The following is a 14,330-nucleotide window of genomic DNA, read 5'->3' on the forward strand; positions in this document are numbered from 1 at the left end:
ACTGTCCTACTTTGAGGCGCCCTCGTCAAACAATTTTATTTTGAAATTAACTCGAGGACGTATCATATCACTTGTCCCTTACCAACAATTAAATGTGACTGTTAATATAATATTAAACTAGCATGATTGCTGTTCGGTATTTTTCTTGGTTGTTTCTCACCGACCGAACAAACATGTCTCTGTTTTTGCTAACGTGTGCTGGAATGCGGGGTGACATCCTTTTTTCTTTTTTTTTTTTTTTTTTAACTTTGCCCCCCCCCCCTCCCCTACCCGCCCCTAAGGCACCAGTTTCCTTGCTTTGGCTCCTGGGATATTGTTAATATTGGATGAGCGATTCCTTTGTTTTCCTCCCGGATCTACATCCTGTCCTTTTGACCATCTGTAGCCTAAATACTGAAATGTAATGAGCTGGGTCATGTCTTTTTTTAAGGTAGTTAATTACAATAAAATCCTATAATATAAATCTATCTTAGTGCTGTGATATTTGATTTCAAATGAAGATCAAACATTTTGTGTACAAAATCACATTTTTATCTATACTTCCTTGGTTGCAATACTATCATTTTTCCAACAGATGGCGCAAGTGCACCAAAACGGGGCCCAGCTGTCATGACACGTTCAAAACTTCCCATTAAACGGGAATGAGCTAATTTACAAATTTTGTCTTATTTTTACACCTAATCAACTTCTGGCTATTGAAATAAATAAAGAAATATTACCATAAAAATCCACAAATCAATTTTGCTTCAAGGTTCTTCTTCATGCTCACTGGATTCTTTTGAGGTAGATATAGTTATGTTTCAAAAAGAGTCATAAAAAGTTGTCGGCACGTTTCTCACAAACATTATATGGAAGGTAACAAGAATCAGTATTCAACTTTATACGCTGCCGGTTTTCAAAATGACCAGTAGCTAGTTTATTGCTTTTTGGGTCACACGCCCTGGTTGTCTCATTTTTGTCCTTTTACAACATGTAAAGAGTTTGTAAGTTGGAAGTTTTAGAGTTAATGAAATGGAAACTCAATGAACTGCCGACTTGACACGAGGCCAATTTGTTTTTATGTAATTTGAACGGAATCTAGTTGGAAGCAACATCAACATTTGTCACTTTATCACATTCAACACCCGTTAGGTCATTTCGATTTGAGTTTAGATTATAGAGGCCTGCCAAGTTGCGATCTTTGCTCAGGGTGTCCGTTTGGAAGCACGACGTGAATGTGAAGCGACAAATCATGTCAGAACACATCAGCAGCTCAAATGCCATCTTGCGCACGCCCAAACACTTTTGGATATGTTGGAGGTCAATCAGTCTTTTATGATCTTTACCTTTCACCTCATGGCCCACTTGTTCTTTGTTGAACCCCTCCCCGAAACCCCCATGTGTGCCTCACACCTGTTTATGTCAAACACAGCCTACCCAGGATTGCAGACGGGCTGCTGCGCCTCACGGGCAGTGGGACGAGTCTAGAACGCGGTGTGAGGTAACAATGCTCACGATGTCATTTCAAGATGGAATAATAATTTCATATTAACACATTCAATTGAAGGAACTTTTTGATGTCTTAAGAATGCAGATATTCAGTCCCATATACATATTTTCGTCTTTGTTTTTCACATTGACGGGTCTGAAAATGGCTGCCATAAAATAAGTAGAGGGGGAAAAAATTCTAAAAAGAAAATGGAACAAAGAATAAAAAAAAAAGGTTGCTAATAATTAAGAGACGCATTAACTCATTCACGACCAGCCTAGTAAAAAAAAAAATGATTTTGACGTATTTATCCGTCAATGGTATTGAATGAGTTAAGGAATGCTGCATATTGTAAGAAAAAAATGATAAACATTACGGGAATTAATTTGTTTTGCAAATGTTGTAATATTAGCAGATAAAAAAATCTTAATTTTCTGAGAATAAAATGATAACTTTTGGAATCGCATATTCGTTCACTCTTGTTTTTGTCCAAATTGTGGATTTCCACCAAGTTGGGCTTTTTGATTTTGGACTTGGATCAGATTTATTATTTGAACTTTGACCCACAAGTGCAGTCATGCCATCATCTTTGTTTTCCTGGCTGCGATCATTTTAAATGGGCTCAAAGAAAAGAGACCAACTGCATTAGACAGACCCCAAAAGGGTTTGGTGTACTAGAAGTGCAAGTCTAAATCTTCTACGAACTTGCGCATAAATTATGACCACTTCTTATCGGACAAAATTGAAAGGACGTCATCTGAAAGCCTTTCCTCGAGTCCTTTCTGCAATTTATCCAAAAGCGACAACAATGAAGTTAGGCCACTCAAATTCTTGCTGGCTCATTTGTCGATTTTTCAATATTTGGCTTTTTTTTTTTTTTTCGCCAGTTTGAACGATCTGCGCTAATTGTTTTACGCGATGGCCGCCAACTAATATTAAGATCGGTTGCCTTTCGTAAACGATGAGTCATGCGCAAGCGCAACTCTTTGAATGTTGCGGCAAGTTCTCAGTTTCAGGTTTGACCAGGGAAGGCGGGCGGTCACATGACAAGCCTGTCTTGGTGCGCAAACGTGTGTGTGCAGGCATGGAAATAATGTCGAGGTTATTCGAGGGCAAACAAAGTAGCAGTAGTAATGACGTTGCTTGCAAATGATTGGTCCTTTCTTGGGTTGCACTCGTTGCTTCAATGATTGGTCGTTGGCGGCCAATCACCCGCCACATGTTTCTCAACCCTCAAGTATTCTCTCACATTTGCCGACTTTCAGACATCCAGATCACACGCATGGCGGAGGAAACCAGCGTTTGTCCCTTCACGTTTGTCTTTAGCGAGTGAAATGGATGCTCCGTTGGTTTCAGCTCAGGTGACTGACTTGGCCATTGCGTAACGTTCCACTTCTTTGCCTTCAGAAAGTCCTCGTTTGCTTTCACCTTGCATGTCGGCTCGCTGCCTGCTGAGTTTAGGCAAGAAAATGCGAGCAGGTCATGTTGCCCAAAACACTGAAAATTGATCTTGCTGCTGCTTTTTGTCAGCTGTCGCATCGTCAATAAATCGAAGGATAGCACTTCCTTTGGCCATGTGACGACTGAGCAGCCAACTGTCCCAATACTTTTGCTTTCTTAAATTAGGGGGTCTCTTGAGTTGTTCAGAAAACACTCTGAGGAAAATGTTGCTGTCATTTATTTAAATGACAAAAACGTCGCATTTGAGCAGGGGTGGTTCGACTTTTTTTTTTTTCTGTCTTGGTTATTATCACGCTACAGTGCTCAACATCCACAAAAAAATAATGTTTTTCTTTTTCTTTTTTCCATCACAGCAATCATCTGTAGGGCGCGCTTGACTTGACGCATCATGCGAGCCGAAGATAAAGTCAGCGCGTCCACTCGACTCTTTTGCTTTTTTATGCTTCCCTCCTCCCGCGGCAGCCTCGTCTCGCATAGCCCGATGACATCACGAACAGCCGGTGTCGACACAGCCAGTAGGAACGTGCCACTTCCTCCTCCTCCTCCTCCTCCTGCGTCTTTCTGCCTTCCTTCTCTCTCTCTCTCTCTCTCACACACACACACACACGCACACACGCACTCTCTCCTCATTCCTGCAGCTTTCCGCAGACATCATGGCTGAGGCCTTCGTGGGCACATGGAACCTGAAGACCAGCGAGAACTTTGACGAGTACATGAAGCAGCTGGGTGAGTCTGTTTTTTGGGGTGTGTGCGTTTGTGTGTTTTTGCATTCATTCAAGGCACAAACAAGATGGAGAATGTGGCAAAAGGGTGGGAAAGAGGAGGAGGAGGTTGGAGTGGGTGAGCGAGCACATGGGCTGAGTGTGGAGGGGAAGGGCCTGAATGTCCCCCACTGTGTGAGAATGATCAGGAGGCGCTCACACACTCCGACACACTTGCATTTGAAAGGCGGCCATTGTTGGCAAACATTGGAGGGCTCGCAAGTTCAGAGACAATTTCTGCTTTGCGAGAACAAAACACGGCAGTCCAAGTTGGACATTGCTGGACACTTTATTAGGTACACCCTTGCAAGACTTTCATTTTCCGGTGATGTCAATGTGTTAGACAGAAATGGGAAATTTCCCCCAAAAGGAAATGTTTTTCAAAACAATTATTTAATTTGTTCCAAATCTGAATTTGTGCCACATTTAAATTTAAAAACTAAAATAAGATAAACTGTCTAGTTTATAAAAAATCTGCAAAATTAAAAAAGGTTTTGAATAAAATAAAAACAACTCAGACGTACAAAATACACTGCATAAATATCTAATAACATTGTCACCTGTGCGTGTGTGTGCATGCATGTGCGTGCGTGTGTGAGAGAGAGATGGGGGCAGGTGCATATTGTCGCTCACACACACATCGACATTCAACATAACACGTAAGTTTTTGCAGGGTTTTTGTGTGTCTTTTGGGGTAGGGCGTCCATATTTGCAAGTGGTGACCTCGGCCCTTTTACAATTGACCTGTGTGCTCCTGTCGGCATGGCAACCGGCAGCCTTTCACCCCCCTGCGGCAATCCTCTTGATCAATGTGCCACTCGAGTGCACGCGCACACGTATGCAAGCATGTTCACAAAAGGCTATGAGTCATTAAGTGGTGTGTTCAGGTGCGCACACATTAGTGGCGATCCCGCAGAACAGGCTGCACATAAAACAAGTCACTGCATGACCGACAGGCACTCAAAGTTTCCCTTTTCCCACGCTACCTAAACGCAACTGTCCGCTGGTCCCGCAGGTGTGGGCTTCACCGTCCGCAAGGTGGGCAACATGACCAAGCCCACCACCATCATCTCGCTGAGTGGTGACACGGTGACGGTCAGGACGCAGAGCACCATCAAGAACACGGAGCTCTCCTTCAAGCTGGGTGAGGAGTTCGACGAGACCACCGCCGACAACCGCAACGTCAAGGTGGGTCTGACGAGACGAGGCAGTCGGTAGAAGTCAAAGTCAAACAAAGCGTCACGCAGAATTATGCAAAAAGCACTTGCGTGATTTTCACGAGCGTTTTTTATGTTGTTGGGAGTGCTTGTTGTTCTTGAGACAGCTGATTCCGCAACTCTCGTGTGCAGTCGCTGGTGACGATAGAAAACGGCGAGATGGTTCACGTCCAGCGGTGGGACGGCAAGGAGACCAGCCTGGTGCGCAAAGTCGACGGCAACGCCCTCACGCTGGTCAGTGTCGTCAAAGGCAGAACCGGGCCGGGCTATTTTGTGCTTTGTTGTTCTGAAACGTGCTCTTTGTGTTTTGGAAACAGACTTTGACGCTTGGCGACACCGTTTGCACGCGCCTCTACGAAAGGGCAGAGTGAAGACGTGCACCCAAAAACAAAACTTGCATCCACAGAGCCCCAAAACCTCAATGTGTCATCTCAACTCTCCTTCATTTATTGGAGGTCAGTATATGTTTTACCCCAACTGTGGGAAATCCCCCGCCCCCGCCCCGCCTTCACTTTTGAGGACCTCTCCTGAAACACTGAAAGGAGTCCAAAGAATTGTTGTTTTTCTTTGGATTAGCCTCATGTTTGTTTTTTGGTTTGGAATTGTGATGCATAGAGTCCACTTTAAAACCTGAAATTGTTTGCAACTGAAACAATTAGGAAGCCATTAAAAAAAAATCCCAAACTGAAGAAAGTTATGTGGAAATTGTCATTTATTTTGGAGCGTTCCCAAGTCGCGGTTCAAAATGTGCACGGAAAACATTTATCTCCAAGTTAGCAGCCCAAAAAAAGCAAACAAACGCAACATCAGATACAAAAAATGCAATTCAGAACTCTTGTCAAATAATCATCCTTTGATCTGAAACCAAAATGTCTTCAGTAAAAAAAATGCTCTTGCAGTTCCAATATTTTTGGAGGGGAAAATGTATCTCAAAGTTGCTTCCCCACAAAAATGTCTCAGCCCAAACTGGTCGCAGAAAAAGCACAAACAAACGAAAAGTGGTACAAATTAGTGTGCGTGACCGTCGGAAGAAAAATGTGCATCTGCAAATGGCTGTCCAACAAAAGTTTGTATTTTCACATTGCCGTCTTGAGAAAGCTGTGCGGTTGAAAAACCTCAATCGGCCGGTCGCTGTCTGGAGAAAAGCCCGTGCCTGGAAAAAAAAAAAAAAGTCCAAGTTGCTGTCCGGTGACGAAGACGCATCTCCAAGTCACAGTCACCCCCCCATCCAAAAAAAAACAAAAAAAAAACATGCGCCTCCTGAACTACCGTCCAAAGAAAAGCATCAAATTTAAATAGGATTTTTAATTTGAACCCCAAATGTGTTTTTCGTATCCAAAAAAAAAGTTTGGACTTGGATTTACACTTTTTTTTCCTAAATAGCAATATAACGTTTTGTACATTTGCATCCAAAACAAAAAACCCGGAGTTGACAAACACGACTTGTGCCCGCGATGGAATTTGGCGGACGCCTCCGAAGTGGGCCAAAGCGTGTGAGTGGACTTTCCATCCCATAAATAACCACCAAGCAGCTCCTGTGTGCTCCCTGTGTGTGCGTGTGTGTGCGTGTGTGTGCGTGTGTGTGTGTGTGTGTGCGTGCGTGCGTCCGCGTGTCCTGGCAAGGTGAAGGGAACAAATTCCAGGTGTTTTTTGCACTCTATCATTGTCTTGCTCACTGGAGAGGCGTCATGTGGTCATTGCCAACTGGATGCAAGGTCATTTTTTTATTTTTTATTTAAACACTCAGCAGACGTTTTATTATAAATACACCTCCAGAATAGCTACTGGACTGTTGTTTGTACTGAGCGGTAGCAGAATGTTTGCTCATTTGAAGAACACATATTGGAAAAGCCATTTTTGTATTGACCAATATTGCCAACAATATCTCAATATTTTGAGCAACATACAGAAGATGCGGTTAGGGTGCGTAACTAGAATTCCCAAAATAATCATGATAATTCAAGCCAATGTGCAACTTCAACAGTTTACTTCCACATTATATATACATTTCACCTCCAGAAGTTGGAAACGTTTTCTCACACTTGATGGCGCGTACAATGACATGACACACCTTTTTTGATTATATATCATTTTTAACTGTTAAGACAGCAACTTCTCATCGCATGCTATGCTATCAGGATGAAAAACATGCAGCAACCGAGAGGATTTATGACAATTCATTTTTGTTGGTGCGCAGCCAAATCTTCCTCATCACACCAAACTTGAAAACACGCACACACATTGCACATCTGTAATTAACATTGTGGGAAGTATCGTACACTTTCTGCTTCTAACTCGCCAAATGCTAATGAACACAAGAGCAAAATAAAACAAATTACCCACCAAAATCTCTACTGTGATGTTTTCTTCAGATTCTGGCAATCATGCTCAAAATCCAGCCGTTTTTTCTTTTTTTTTTTTTTTTTTTTTAGTCCCCAAAGAGCAAAAAATGTTCTCTCGCCATTTGGCTGAGTGAATGCTATTTTTCTGTCTGTCTTTTTCCAGACAAGAAAGCTCAAAATTCATCTTTACATGTACGGGCGGGCCCTTTTTCAAGCCACAGTTAAGGAATCTTGAAGCACATTTTGCCAAACACTGCGCAACATCTAGAAATAATAAATCAAGGCTAAAAAACATTTTCTTGCTCACATTTTCTTTTTTTAATGGGTTCATTGCCAAATGTAACCTTCAAATGGTTGAATTTCCAAAGAGCCCTGAGTCGAAACATGGAGGAAGTGTGGGGAGCTACCACACGACACTTCCTGTTTGCACTTTTTCTGCGTTGTGCGCACGTGCTTGCGGCTGTACTGTCACCAGAGATGAGAAAGCAGAGAAGTGTAAAACAAGAGGACATTTTCTACTCATGGCGGGCGGTGTGGTCGCACCCGCCATATTGTTTACAGTGATCGAGTTGGATGTGGCCAGATCACAAAATGGAGGAGTCGTGATTTTTGTCTTCTTAGCAAAAAATAAAAATTCAGGTTTAAGATTAAGAAAATCCAATGGGTAATTGGCTTTAGTCCAAGTTTACATTCCAGGGATTGAAAGCAAAATGACCTTGTTAGGAACATGAGAAAAAAAAAAGGAAAAATAACAACCCATGCAAAGTTGAGTCCTCACCGCTGTGGCGGCCATTTTGTATGCGAGGGTGCACCTCAGCTGTGCTTGTGTGATTTGTGTTTCTTGTGTTTCTTCTTGTGCTTGTTGTCGTCCCGCTCGTGACATTGCCTTTTGGGTTTGCACTCGCCGCCGTCGCTGCTGTTGTCGTCGTTGCTGTCGGACGCATTCCTCTCGCGCTTCCTCTTCTTCTTCATCTTCTTCTCCTGGTGTGTCAAAGAAGAGAAGTGTCACATGTGCGCTCATCACTTTTCTTATCCAGCGCGGCTGTGAAAGGCAGAAATTGGTGAGTAATTGATGCCCCCCTTAAAAAATGTTTTTAATTGCCTCTGGATGCCACAAGAGGTCAGCAAAGCTTTGATTTATTACTTATTCTTAAGTACAGTGAACTCTCACTAGTGTTGACCCTGAAGCAACAAATGTTTAAATGTTTCAACAAAAATGGAATTAGCAAAACATGTATTTTGACAAAATAATCACAACCAGGCATATTCTTTCTGGCAAAGATGACTAATACTGCAGTTTATTGAACGTAAGAGACGTCCTCTTCGTTTAATTAGATAATTGTACTGCCCCCTGGTGGCCAAGGCACACCAAGCACAATATGAATGGGCATTGAAGCGTAAAATCATGATGCCCAAACGGTTTAGTTTTTTACATTCTGTTGGATTGTTTTTTGTTTTTTTTATTGCCGGGTTGAATCATAAACTGCGATGTGTGTGGGGGGTCACTTTACCTTCTTTTTCTTTTTTTTCTTGTCTTTTTGTGGCGCAGCTCCTGTTTGCCGTTGCTGCGGCTCTTCGTCGCCCTCTTCAGGCACAAGAGCGTATTGCAAACCAGGTGCAGAGAAGCAGTCCTTCGTGAAGTGGCCTAAAAATGCAAGAGCGAGCGACTTCAGTGAATAAGGTAACAAGGAATTTCCTTTTTTAAGCACCTTTGCAGCCACATTTGGAGCAGGTGGTGTTGAGCACAGCCTCCAGGGTGATCCTGTTGCCTGTGTGGTCTCGGAACTGCCGCCGCCGCCTGGCGTCCTGCCTGCACACGCGCGTTGGCATGTTAAGAACACACGTGCAGATGACGCAACAAAACAAACATACTCTGCCATAACATTGTTGGGGTCCAAGTCCCGGCCTGTTCCCTGATTGACAGCTTTCATGGAGAAGGACAGCTTGATCTTCTCGCCATTTATCTGACAAGCAAAAGACACATTGGGGAACCATCATCGCATCATGCTTGTACACAACTCAAATTTCCCCATTGTGGGACTAATAAAGGACATCTTTATCTTTATCTTTAACATGTCCAATATCCAGAAAAAAATGGGCTACTTCTGGTCTGAAAGCCTCAAACCAAAACTTCCCGTAAATTAAGGTAACTCGAACCAAAAGTTCTTCCCTCATTTTCATGTGTAATTACCTCTCTCCCAATGACTTTGATCCACACTTTCTCCCCCACGTCGACAATTTCTGCGGCGCTCTCGACACGCGTGGCGGACATCTCACTCACGTGTACCAGACCTGAAGATTGTAAACAAGTTAGATTCTCCATTTGATCTTCATTTCTGGCAAGTCTGCAAGTTTGTGGAAAATGCATTGGAACGCCAACCAGTGCAAAAGGTTGAAACCTGAATTAACACTTGTTGAGATCATGTAATTCAAAATACTTAAATTGGAAAAAAAAAAGTCTCAACTCACCTTCCTTCTTGTAGCCTGGGAGGCGCACAAAAGCTCCGTAGGTCTGCACGGAGACCACTTCGCCCTTGGAAATGCTGTAGAGCGGCGGCAGGCCTTCCAGTCCCGCGGGCTCGGGCTCGGGCTCACTGTCCGACATCCCGATCTTTCTCTCTTTCTCTCTCTCGTTAGAGAAAATGACAACGACAACGCAAGCTAACGTCAACACGATTCAAGCATCCACTTGACTCGCTGAAATATAGAATAAATCGATTTAAATCAATTGAACACAGGTCATATATTCTAACGAAGACTTTGTGCAGTCCGTAAAACACTCCAATATCGCTCACATCGGGTGCAAAATCAACTTAAAACACTCACGCTTTGTGTTCGCTATCGCTATGTTGCGTTAGCAACAGCGAGCTCCCTTTTGACGACAAGCAGTGCAACCAATCATCGGAGCACTTTAGTTGTTTTGGCCAATCAGAGAAGTCACAGCGAGCCTCAGTTCCGTGTTCAGCAATTCATTTAACCAATGATCGCAGTCGCCGTAAACATCAAAATGCTTCTGTATGGATGTATGCATGTCTTTATTTGTATTATTTTGCCATTTTCTTTATATTTCATATTCTTTTTGCTCCATTCTTTAAACGATGTTGATATACTGATTGCTGCACACAGGTCAACGCCATGGCCAATCATCATCTTCATTTCCTCCTACCAATCAGAGGTGCACAGCTACTTCAGTTCCGCTTCCGGTTTAATCCCGCTCGACAACGAGCCCTGTAGCCAATCATTATAGCAATTGAAAATCTCAACCAATCAGACCACTCGAACCCACGGAAGTGTTTCTCTCTTCTCTGCATGATCTCCGGGAGAAGACTGCGGCCGTCCATTCGCGTTTCAAGAGCCAAAGCAAGCCACTTTGACGCATTTTGACGGTTTTGTGAAGCCGAATAGGCATGATTGAGCCGAAGAAGAGAATGGCGGACATGGCGGTGGTGCCTTCCGCTACCATGAAGAGACCCCGGACGGAGCTGGTGGCGGCGGCCCAGTCTCAGCAGCTCGTGGCCGGGGTACTGTTTTGAATTTTCCCCGCCGCATACAAACGACCACTAAGATCATTAGTTGGTGTTAATTAGAACATAATAACCGTATATGGGACCTGCTGAGCAATACAGTCTCGGCAGTTGCTAATTGTATCGGAGGCTACTTATCCTAACCGTAAGCTTGCCCACCAGTGCCACCTAGTGGTGCAAATGAGTTGTTAGTTGTGTAAGTGTAATAATGTGAATTGATTGTTTCAGGGGCCCCCGAGGTCCTCCAGCCTGCAGGCCCCCATCATGTTGATGTCGGGCCACGAGGGCGAGGTGTACTGCTGCAAGTTTCACCCCAACGGAGCCACCCTGGCCTCGTCCGGCTTTGACAGGCTCATTTGTAAGCTGTCGCATCCAAACGTCACGAAGGTGTTACTGTGTGAGGAAGACATTGACTGTCTTTGTGTGTCTCCAGTGATGTGGAATGTGTACGGTGACTGTGACAACTTTGCAACGCTGAAGGGTCACAGTGGAGCGGTGATGGAGCTGCACTACAACACAGATGGAAGGTCACTAAACTTGCCTGCTTTTTCCAAACCATGGCTTCAAACTTAAACCCATGTTTAACATCTTTTAGATTCTAACGGAGTTGCTAAAACCTCAGATGAATTTTGAAAAATGTAGCGTGTATTTTTTCTTCCCGTTCAGTCTGCTGTTCTCAGCGAGCACTGACAAGACGGTGGGAGTGTGGGACAGCGAGACGGGTGAGCGGATCAAGCGATTGAAGGGCCACACCTCCTTCGTCAACACCTGCTACCCCGCCCGCAGGGGACCCCAACTCGTGTGCACCGGCAGCGACGATGGCACCGTCAAGGTGAGGCGGCTTGGAATGTGATGTCATGCCTGTGTAACGTATGTCCAAATACGAATGCTTGCCGTGTGTTTTTAAGATGAAAACTAGCACATTTCAGTGTTGTGTTTTAGGAAAACAGACATTAGCAAGGTCATTTAATAGAATATCATTTGATGGATGGGTTCAATAATGTTGGTTGTTTTTGCCAGAGGATGAAAAATATCTGCTCGAATGTGCTTAAAAGATGATAACTATTGCAACATTGATGCTCGTTTCATCAAACCGTTTTTGCTGTTTCACATTATCTATTAACATTAAGGCAGCAGAAGGCAAAATTGGTTGTTTTAAATTCACATTTTGTTGCGTTTATATGGTTTGGTTAAGTTCTCAAGTCATTTTCTTTGTTTTGTTTTATAAATCAACTTTGTACTCTATATTTTGTTGACAAGTCAACGCCCCAAAAAAGCTACAGCTTGTATCTTGAAATCCTCACAAATTGTTTGATGAATGGATCTTCATATTGTGTTGTAGTTGTGGGACGTGCGCAAGAAAGGCGCCATCCACACCTTCCAGAACACCTACCAGGTGCTCGCCGTCACCTTCAACGACACCAGTGACCAGATTCTGTCCGGAGGCCTCGACAATGACATTAAGGTAACGTAAGTTGCCCATGAAACTGCCAGACAAACATTTCATCAATTAATCGAGTGTTTTTGTCTCCACAATTGACTTATTTTTGGGGCATTTGTTCAAAGTGCGTCCTTGTTGACATACGGCACAAATCTCCAGCGCTAACGGCTAACAGCTGGCTGTTAGCATTGGCAACAAGTGCCCGGTTGGTAGTTCAACAGCTGTCCCTTTTGTTTTTTTAGCTCCCTTTTCAATATTGTGGATCTAGATGAGTTTGTAATGTTTAAAGGGAGGGGATGTGCCTTAAATTGCGTTATCTATTTTCATTTTGAAAAAAAAAAAACAGCAAAATAAAACTTCATTTATTTTCTGAAACATGTGTGCTCATTCAATAATTTTAAGAAAACATTCAGCTCAAAATGTCTGGCAGGATTTTCAGAATTGAATCAGATGATATTCCTCTTTTAAAATGACCGAATGTTTAAATTTTTTATGCATTAACACATTAGATCCTAAGACTACCAAAATGCCATTTCCTAATTGCCAGGCCATGCCACATGAGTCCATCATTACTTTTGTGTTGCAGGTGTGGGACCTGAGGCAGAACAAACTCATGTACAACATGCACGGGCACGGCGACTCTGTGACCGGACTCAGTCTTAGCTCAGAAGGATCTTACCTGCTCTCCAACTCCATGGACAATACCGGTAATGTGTGGAAAGGTTTCTCTCACACGGCGGGTGTGTTTTGACCGTTGCAAATGTGGTGTGCATACAGTGCGGATTTGGGACGTTCGACCTTTTGCGCCCAAGGAGAGATGTGTGAAAATTTTCCAGGGCAACGTACATAACTTTGAAAAGGTAACAGTTAATATTCACGGAAAGCATATCAATGCCGTCCTCGCCACCTTTTCTATCTTGTGCTTACAAACGACAAGTATTTGTTAGCAAGCTCGTCATTGGCCACTTTTCCAAGCTATCACAGCAGCATGCGTCTTTTTCTCCTTGATAAAATCCAACGACGTGTTGTCTTCTTCAAGAATCTGTTGCGGTGCTCGTGGTCCACTGACGGCAGCAAAATAGCTGCGGGATCGGCTGACAGGTGACACGCGCGCACTCGCACGCCATTTCTCCGTTGGGATTTGCTGGGAAATCGGACATGTCCTTGAGAAAGCAAGCAGAAGTCACCCAAACAGTGTCCCGTTTTTGTGTTAGATTTGTGTACATTTGGGACACCACATCACGGCGCATCCTCTACAAATTGCCGGGACACGCCGGCTCCGTCAACGAGGTGGTCTTTCATCCCGAGGAGCCCGTTGGTAAGTTGCGCCGCCGCCAGCCAACCTTTGAGTTTGCAGTCGCCCAAACACAATTTGAGAACGCGACTACTTGGGCACAACGTTTTGGGGAGATACAGTCAACGCTCGTTACACGAAACAGTTTCTTCCCGAGAGCCATCTCCGTTCTGAACTCTCACACACACACGAGAACACCCTTACCTTGCAGAACAGCATCGTGATGTGTTTTTATATACCCTATTCGGTATTATTTTCCATTGCACTCTCTTATTTATTTATCTAATTTATATATTTGTCTGTATTGTTGTTGTATTGCACTGGAGAGGGGAGCCCTCTCATCTCGTTGCACACTTGAGTACAATGACAATAAAGGGATTTCTAATTTCTAAATTTCTAAACACGTTGAGAATTTTTCTTAAGACACTAAACGCTTGATTTCAATTTTTTTCCACCGTTTGGCTTTTTTGATAACTTTTTTCATTTGTGGTCGTTTGCAGACACAAACTGCTTTTTCTTTTTTTGCCTTAGTCGTTGTGAAAATTGTATCTTGCAATGACCATGTGTGTAAATATCATCGAGGCTTGAGTGCGTCCGCTTGGTAATGTTGAGCTTGCTTTGTCTCCGCAGTGCTTTCTGGTGGCAGCGACAAACGACTGTACATGGGAGAGATTCAGTAGCAAACGTCTGGATGTGTTATTGTGTGCGTGTGTAAGAACATGAGCAATGATTTATCTTATTTTTTTTTAATTCCGATGTTTTTGTTCTTTTTAATAAATCCCAGATTCTGTAAAGAAAACATGTCCGATCTTGCCTGTCTGA

The 14,330-nt window shown here is 43.4% G+C and overlaps 3 protein-coding genes across 3 annotated transcripts; 2 read left to right on the forward strand and 1 right to left on the reverse strand.

Annotated features, from left to right (window-relative positions):
- Window positions 1–3,292: 3,292 nt before the first annotated feature.
- Window positions 3,293–5,600, forward strand: fabp3 (fatty acid binding protein 3, muscle and heart). The gene is made up of 4 exons (XM_088318915.1): window positions 3,293–3,655; window positions 4,706–4,878; window positions 5,040–5,141; window positions 5,225–5,600. The coding sequence occupies exons 1-4, from the start codon at window positions 3,583–3,585 to the stop codon at window positions 5,276–5,278; spliced, it is 402 nt and encodes a 133-aa protein (XP_088175041.1). The 5' UTR covers window positions 3,293–3,582; the 3' UTR covers window positions 5,279–5,600.
- A 1,951-nt stretch (window positions 5,601–7,551) lies between these two features.
- Window positions 7,552–10,151, reverse strand: zcchc17 (zinc finger, CCHC domain containing 17). Its single transcript, XM_088318914.1, has 6 exons — window positions 9,719–10,151; window positions 9,441–9,541; window positions 9,122–9,213; window positions 8,959–9,059; window positions 8,761–8,894; window positions 7,552–8,230 (listed from the first exon to the last, which is right to left on the reverse strand). The coding sequence occupies exons 1-6, from the start codon at window positions 9,852–9,854 to the stop codon at window positions 8,063–8,065; spliced, it is 732 nt and encodes a 243-aa protein (XP_088175040.1). The 5' UTR covers window positions 9,855–10,151; the 3' UTR covers window positions 7,552–8,062.
- A 321-nt stretch (window positions 10,152–10,472) lies between these two features.
- Window positions 10,473–14,307, forward strand: snrnp40 (small nuclear ribonucleoprotein 40 (U5)). Its single transcript, XM_088318913.1, has 10 exons — window positions 10,473–10,770; window positions 11,002–11,131; window positions 11,207–11,300; window positions 11,440–11,605; window positions 12,116–12,238; window positions 12,801–12,921; window positions 12,992–13,074; window positions 13,254–13,315; window positions 13,429–13,532; window positions 14,139–14,307. The coding sequence occupies exons 1-10, from the start codon at window positions 10,657–10,659 to the stop codon at window positions 14,186–14,188; spliced, it is 1,047 nt and encodes a 348-aa protein (XP_088175039.1). The 5' UTR covers window positions 10,473–10,656; the 3' UTR covers window positions 14,189–14,307.
- The last annotated feature ends 23 nt before the right edge of the window (window positions 14,308–14,330 follow it).

The sequence above is a fragment of the Idiotropiscis lumnitzeri genome, chromosome 16 (genome assembly GCF_059441095.1).
Source record: "Idiotropiscis lumnitzeri isolate Australia: NSW breed Sydney's pygmy pipehorse chromosome 16, RoL_Ilum_1.0, whole genome shotgun sequence".
NCBI classification, from domain to species: domain Eukaryota; kingdom Metazoa; phylum Chordata; class Actinopteri; order Syngnathiformes; family Syngnathidae; genus Idiotropiscis; species Idiotropiscis lumnitzeri.